Below are 7,639 nucleotides of genomic sequence, written 5' to 3'. Positions count from 1 at the left end.
TGGGCCAGCGTGGGTCGGTCCCGACATGGCAGACACGTCTGGTTGCACCCGGGCCTCCTCATATCCGCCTCATATTTGGGCAGGATATGAGGGGTGATGGTCAACCTGGGCATTTGAGGCCGGCTTGAGGCGTCCGTCTGGGTCAGGTTTTTTTTGACCGGTCACTGACCGGGTCGTCCATCCGGGCATTTCATGGGGGTTTGAGGCGTCCGGATGTAGGTGCTCTTAGTACATTAAAACCAATTTTGAAGACAAAAAATAGTTTTCTAGCTCAACCATATGTCCTATTCATAATCTGTTTTTACTGTTGGCTTTGTATTGACGAGAGTTTCAACAGTAGATCCTATATGAGTATATTTCAACAACAAAAAATTACAAATAGGTAACTAGATATTGTATTCCAGTGCCTCATTTCACTTTTACCCTTTACACATACCACAAATCTTCGCGTGACTAGATAGCAAATGCCTGTGCATCATTCCACTTCTACCCTTCATTTATACCACAATATTCCAGTGCCCCACTTCACCTCTACCCTTTATATATACCACTATCTTTGCCCGACTAGATATCAAATTCCAGTGCCCCCCCCCCTGCCTCACTTGTACTCCATGTTAGCAGAATTAGCATCTTAGTACGTCAAGTAGGTGAAACTCTCATACAAAGTAGATGCGGAGAGGATGAGAAATGGAGAAAAAAGATACACAAAGCCGTGGGAATAGGAAACAACGGGAAGAACAAAAGACCAAATGGTTGCGACAATGTAGAAATGAACTACTATTATTGATCTTCAACCGAATGGATCTGTACAGCTTCTCTGGTTTAAACTAGTGTATTGATGACCAGTGGTGAGTGTTGTAACCAGTGCCCAATGGCTCAATGCTATTTGTGTTGAATTAATTAGATCGCATTGGGAGTAATAACTAATAGTGATTACCTTCCTGTTCTCATCATGTCACACTGGGAGGTACCTGATGTAACTAGTGTGTCGGAGAAATTATATATACTTATTACGAGGTCAGTTTGATGTCTGTTGTTTGACTGGATGACAGGACTACTTAGAGCCTGTTTGGATCGGTGTTGCCGTCTGCCAATTCAAATTTTTGTACTGTAGGTCAGTAAAGATGGATGTGATGAAACGCAAAGAAATCAAACTTGTGGGGTAACAAAACCAAATGCATGAACATAGTTCAGATCAAATTACTTAATACACTAGTAGCCCTTTAAATATACTTGTATGCGAACTTGGTGCATTTTTTCCATGTGGATTCTAAAAGTTGAGGCCGGAAGCAGTTAATCTGAAGCCAAGAGAGGAATACTCTTCATATACTCTCTCTGTAGTAAATTCTTGTTGCTCCAGCTAACATCCATTCAGTCAGATCCGAGGCATATGCTGCCCCACCGAGAGTAGGATATCTTCCTGTTAAAGCAACAGATGTTCAGAAGTTGAGGCTCCAACCATTACAAAATGCACGCTTAGCTGCTTGAGTTAGTAGGTTGGTAAGAATGTATGATTAGTTTGGATCAACTTCCATTGTTCCCATTCTAATGCAGACATTCGCACACTTGTTATGTTTAGTTTTTATCGGCTTTAAACATCATCCGCTATAATTGTATATACTGTATAATGTGCAGAGGAAATTATTTAGTTGATGAAAGGTGGTGACTTGTTTGCCTCGTCTTAATAATATGAAATAAAATAGATAGATCAAATCTGTTCTCCACAATGTACCACAACAGTCGGTACACCGATCGACGAGGCACAATATTGTAAAGATTACACTGCAGCTGCATTTCTACGAACAACAAACCGACTAGAACTAAGACACCATATTAACCACCAATAATCCACAAAACAGCTACAGCTGAATTTTTTATTTGACCACTCAGAATTCCAAACGAAACTACGGATGATAACAAAGACATCGATACTAGTAGATGATTAGCTTGCCACCAGACAGCTACAGACCCCACATAAGCAAATGACTCCAAGCTATATAAGCTAGGTTGAGCATGTTCTAGGACTTCAAAGGTGTTGTGCCATCAGAACATGCAGCTCCAGCTTTATCGCTCAAGTCTAGAGTTAAGGATTAAGGCCTGGACCTGCTGGCTCAGCTGCACCAGAAACAGAACAACAGGTTAGTTGCGTAGCCCATTAAGAAATGCTTGCAATATAAGAAAATGAGTTTTACTAAGAACTACAGCCCAAACAATTAAACGCAGAGTATTTGCAAGGATGTCCATCATCCAGACAATGAAGCAAGACATGAAGTGTATCAAATATCAATGATGTGATAGGTTGATGCAAAACTATAGTGACCTTTCGAGCTACATTGAAGCTAATATTCATATATAAAAGATATGCAAACCAGTTATCTATCAACAGAGGTTTTCAACTGAGATTTCCAGTAGTCCCAAACACTACTCTAGACAACTTAGTACCTCTGACTCTCTGAGTACACTTTAGCACTGCAAATACTACATTCATCTCATTAACAAGCTTTTCATTTGTTTGGTTCAATGTTTTTCACATCAAGCAAATTTTAGGATAAGAAGTGTCTCCTTCGCATTCCAGTTTTACTACTGTAATGCTACAAAGAGTTTAAGACGAGTTTTTTAAAAGTAGTACCTGAAGCATGTGGCATGAACATGCTGCACACATCATAGAAATCGTTCCTCACAGAATCCAGTGAGTTCAGGCACCTACAAGGAAAACAGTCCAGTAACTTGTGAAACTCCTTCCCATTTGCAGCTCACGAAAGAAACGTGTTAATAATTAGCAGCTCATGAAAAAAACATGATAATAATTAAAAACTACCAAAAATGCTCATCCCATTACAATTTGCCTCCATAGTTTTTTTTTCCTCTGGTAGAATTATCGTAACAGCTTATTTAGAGGTCTTATGAATATCACCCTGGAGTCCTGGACATACTTGCTTAACAAGATATACACTTGCGTCCATAGACAATAATCTAACAGAGACAAGGGGTAACTCTAACAAAGAATGACACCTTTATTTTGAAAACTTACATGTAAAAAGGTGCTTGTAACATCAATTGGAAGACTGAAACATCAACAAGTTATATGTTTATTTATTGTATAGATGTGCAATATTCAGAGAAGAAGACAAAACTTAGTTTCCCTTTTATAGCTCTAAACGCTATGATAATTGGGGCATTGCCGTCACTGTTGTAAAGAGAACCCAGCTTATCGCTTCAATTGGAAGACTGAAACATCAACAAGTTATATGTTTATTTATTGTATAGATGTGCAATATTCAGAGAAGAAGACAAAACTTAGTTTCCCTTTTATAGCTCTAAACGCTATGATAATTGGGGCATTGCCGTCACTGTTGTAAAGAGAACCCAGCTTATCGCTTCAATTTTTGTTTCTAAATATTCATGGAATAGTGTTCCTACATTTAATACAACATTAGGATATGATTAACTAGAAAATTGTACTAGCGCAGTTATATTCCTAACCCAACAAGCTCAGTGGAGTCACCCAAATCTGTGTCTCTATACAGGCTGAATAAAATGAGTAGTTTACAAAGGCAATGAACATGCAATTGCATCAAAATATACTAACACTAATAAATATGGAAATATGTTACAGTAGATGAGTAGAGCACACTAGGCCATCACATTCAGTATGGAGATTTCAGTAACACAATGAACGAAAATACCATAGTGTGACATAATGATACAAGGTACTAACCCATCTCTGCTCTTCTCCTGACAACACTGATGGAACTGAATGCAGCTGTTCTTCACTCTCTGAGCACCAATACTGCAATATGCAATAGCATACAATCAGAAAGACCCACAAAAACCGCTTTAATGAATGAAAATGAAAATTGCAGTTCTATCTCTTCACTTCAGAATCCTAAGCGAATAGATGTAGCACTATGATTATCTATACCTGAGTTAAGAGGTCAACTAAATACAACTATGAAAGCCCAGTGTAAGCAAAGCAATTTATTTCACCAGAGCATATGCAATATGAAACATTAATCCATCCAATAGAAAATATGTATAGTTTCTCTAATGAAAGTGCTAATCCACGATAAATGACTTTGAATAAGCTAGATATTTTACGAGTAAAGCGGTAGTGACTCATTGGCTTACTCCTCTGATTCCATAAGAATCACATGTATAGACCAAAAACATACATGGACTTTAACTTGATTAGGCAAGGGAACAGTTTGGGCATAATAATATTAGTTTCTAAGGATAATACTATTGATGTATATTAATAATCACACAAAGGCTAACCTTGCAAAACTATCAACTAGTTCGAATGGGATCAATTGACCTGAATATATAAGATAACTCGAGTGTACAAAACCATCCAAGTAATGTGAATGCAGCGAAACATGTTTCTCTGATCTATGTCACGGAATGTTGTGACGATAAAAGAGAGCATGATAATCCTCACCAAATTAATTATAAGAGACCCACGATGTGAAGTGCTACTCTTTGAGCCGCTTGATGTGTGCGGAACATATAATATTTGACAGATCTAAATTATTAAACATGACAATGGCTGAACAAACATGTTTCTCTGATCTATGTCATGGAATGATGTGACGATAAAATACAGTATGATAATCCTACCCAAATTAATTATAGGAGCCCGCACTTTAAAAAGGAGATGAAGTGATTCTTTGAGCCTTTTGATGTGTGTGGAACATATGATGTTTTTTTATCGATGTCGGATCATGACAATGACTGAATGGATTTTTTTTAATCGGCTGGACCACTTACCACAGTACTCATTGAGCTGTCTGGTTCATGGGAAGCAGATCATATTTGTCTGATCCAAATCATCAAACGGTAACAACGGCCAAACAATTTGTCAGATCTAAATAATATAGTAGTATAATGGCCAAACAGTTTGTCGGATGCATATCACACAACAGTACAATGGCCTAATTGTTTGTCTGACCTAAATCATAAAACAATATAACAGACAAACTGTTTCTGGAATGCAGATCATAAAACAATACAATGGCCAATCGGCTTGTCGTATCTAAATCACAAAACAGTACGACGACAAAGTTGTTCGTCGTATCTAAATCTAAATGAGTATAACGGCCAAATGGATGTCACCTCTCCCCAAATAAATGGGAAGATCTACTTGTTGAGCTGCCCAATGTGTATGGGACGGATAATTTTTGTCGGATCTATATGGTAAATCACTGCAACATGCCTAACAGATCTCAGCCCTCCACATATCGACCAGAAGTGGCACTAATACGAAAGAACATCAATATATACTGTTGAGTCGTCCAACCAATGCAGGAAATGGACCATCCTTGTCAGATCTACGACATAAAACACTACAATGATGAAACAGACCGTAATTCTCCCCCAAGATGATTGGACACCTTACCATGTATCGAGCAGGGAGCTAAACACCTAATTTGCACGTCAAGAACCGAAACAATCACGATTCCTATACTGTTGCACAATCACATACAAAGAGGACATGAAAGAAGAAGAAAAGAGCTCACCATGCACTGCTTCCCTTGAGCTCAAGCACAAAACCGCTCACCTTGTCATAGTCCACACATGGCTTGTCTCTGAAAAAACAGCAACCATATCCCCAAGCTAAAAATCAAACTAACCACTCTACACTAATGGTTGGATCACACAACACGGGCGGGCGAGCAAAGGAAAGGAAGCTTGTGTACAGCAGCTTGGCGATCTCGCCGATGATACGCTCGCCGTCCTCGCAGAAGAGTGTGACAACCTTGACGATGAAGTCTGGGGCGCTCCCTTCCTGTAGCATCTGCAGCTCCTGGAACTGATCGTCCAGCAAACCCTAGCCACCAAATAAAGACAAAACAAAACCATCAAATTCCCCGACAAATATCGCGTTACCTATCCACCTAAATGAATTTCCGCATAATTGGCACCAAAATAGTAAATAGCTTTACCACGGCGAACATGTTGGCCACGAGGGTGTTGAGCTGGTTCAACATCGGGGCCGCCATGGCTACCCACACCAAGGAGACTAGAGCTACCAAGGAGGAAGAAAGCTAAGCGAGGAGAGGAGAGGACAGGGAGTGAATGGATGGAGATTGGGGTTAGTAGGTGTCGTATATATAGGGGAGTTGGATTGCAAGTCCATGGCCATGGATGGCAATGGACGGCTACCCTTCCTTCTCTTTACAGCTCTCATTTATTATCTCTTTCGTCCTTCCTCATCTGAAAACTGCAACTTTTGATTATTTTCTAGATTGTTTTTTCTTATCATTTGAATGCCCTACTTGATTTGACTGGTTAGACATAGTTTCTTTGGATACCTTTTATTTTCAGAAAAAAAAATCACTACATACCTCTCATGTTCCAGCTTTTACCCATCTGTTTACAGCTAAGTGGATTTTTTTAGTAATGTAATTATTACATTACATTACTAGAGACCGAAAATGACAGCAGTACTCAACAAAGCTATAAAGGTTGGCAAACACTGGCAGATAGTTAATAATACTCTGGTCCAACTGTTGGATGTTGGAGCAAAGACCAGAGAGCCTTGTTGATTTTGTCTGGATGCAATGACCGAATAGCAGAGCTTTGGCTTTCGTATTGGGATCATCTGCCTGGTCTTCGCATTGCATACAACAGCACCAGTCTTTTAATTATCTCATGAAGAATGTACTACGTCCATATATTGGAGAGGAAAGGTTAATGAATTTAGGGGTCCCCTGTTATGTCATGCTACGGCGTGTGGGAGCATACAAGAGCAATGGCAAAATTTGTAAACTACATTGATGGTGCAATCTTGTCATGTGATCATTGCTTCGAACCATGTCTTTCAATTGTTCTTAACAGTGATCTGAGGCATTAAGAAATGAAAATCTCTCCAGATAGAATTGGACTACTAGGAGTTTCTCTCGCACGGCACCAAGTGCTCCCGATTATATACCAAAGTCTGACAAAATAAGGGCATAAACTTCAATGCATAAGAGAACCAGTACCTAGCCAAAGGGGTGCTTACTTCTCATGAGGAGTTCCTGCAGCATGCCCGCAGATTTGAAAAATCCCGCATATTTAAGAGATTGCTAATACAGCGGGAGGACAATCTTTCAAGACAACCACAGTGGCCTGTGACACGAAATGTCTTGAAGTAAGATCCTAAATAAATTCTTAATAGCTCAAATACATGATTAACTATGAATAAATGGTCCATTATCTAAAGCTCTTGAGCAATACAGCAAATCAATCAATCAACTACCATATATGAATAGGCTGGATTTCATAGAGAACAAAAATTAAGACATAATTTCGTTGTCATCGTGTATGCTAACAGATAGCAAAATAAGACAATATTAAGGAAATCGTTAGCTGTTGATCGGCTGGTGAGTAGGGGATTAATAGGTGAACGGCAGTTAATCGGCCAATAAATCAGTTAATCAGATACTCAGTGACCCACCAAGTAGGCATTAATCAGGCACTTAACTGATTTATCAGCCAATATTGTGGACAACGAAATAAAGTACTGAGTTGCGAACCACATCCATGCCTAAATGAAGACAGGAATAGTTCAAAAGCATACAAACCATGGAAGCAAAACATAATGTGCACAAAAATTATTAAATATGCAGGTACAGTTTGTGATCTATTCTCAGGGCAG

The 7,639-nt window shown here is 39.1% G+C and overlaps 1 protein-coding gene across 1 annotated transcript; it reads right to left on the bottom strand.

Annotated features, from left to right (window-relative positions):
• Window positions 1-1,685: 1,685 nt before the first annotated feature.
• On the bottom strand, window positions 1,686-6,324 carry LOC125515826 (histidine-containing phosphotransfer protein 1-like). Its single transcript, XM_048681326.2, has 6 exons — window positions 5,943-6,324; window positions 5,697-5,827; window positions 5,517-5,585; window positions 3,719-3,790; window positions 2,630-2,703; window positions 1,686-2,115 (listed from the first exon to the last, which is right to left on the bottom strand). The coding sequence occupies exons 1-6, from the start codon at window positions 5,997-5,999 to the stop codon at window positions 2,084-2,086; spliced, it is 435 nt and encodes a 144-aa protein (XP_048537283.2). The 5' UTR covers window positions 6,000-6,324; the 3' UTR covers window positions 1,686-2,083.
• Between the last annotated feature and the right edge of the window lie 1,315 nt (window positions 6,325-7,639).

This window comes from Triticum urartu, chromosome 6A, assembly GCF_056163025.1.
Source record: "Triticum urartu cultivar PI428250 chromosome 6A, HENAU_Tu73, whole genome shotgun sequence".
Classification (NCBI taxonomy): domain Eukaryota; kingdom Viridiplantae; phylum Streptophyta; class Magnoliopsida; order Poales; family Poaceae; genus Triticum; species Triticum urartu.
The sequence above is the reverse complement of the archived record's forward strand: the minus strand, read 5'-3'. Positions and strand labels throughout refer to the sequence as shown.

Bases quoted from the DNA above. Each gene is read 5' to 3' on its own strand.
- LOC125515826 (XM_048681326.2), bottom strand. From the start codon at position 5,999: ATGGCGGCCCCGATGTTGAACCAGCTCAACACCCTCGTGGCCAACATG. The intron at 5,828-5,942 runs GTAAAGCTATTT...TTTGGTGGCTAG, and splicing joins TGGCCAACATGTTCGCCGTG to GGTTTGCTGGACGATCAGTT. The intron at 5,586-5,696 runs GTACACAAGCTT...CTGTTTTTTCAG, and splicing joins GGCGAGATCGCCAAGCTGCT to AGACAAGCCATGTGTGGACT.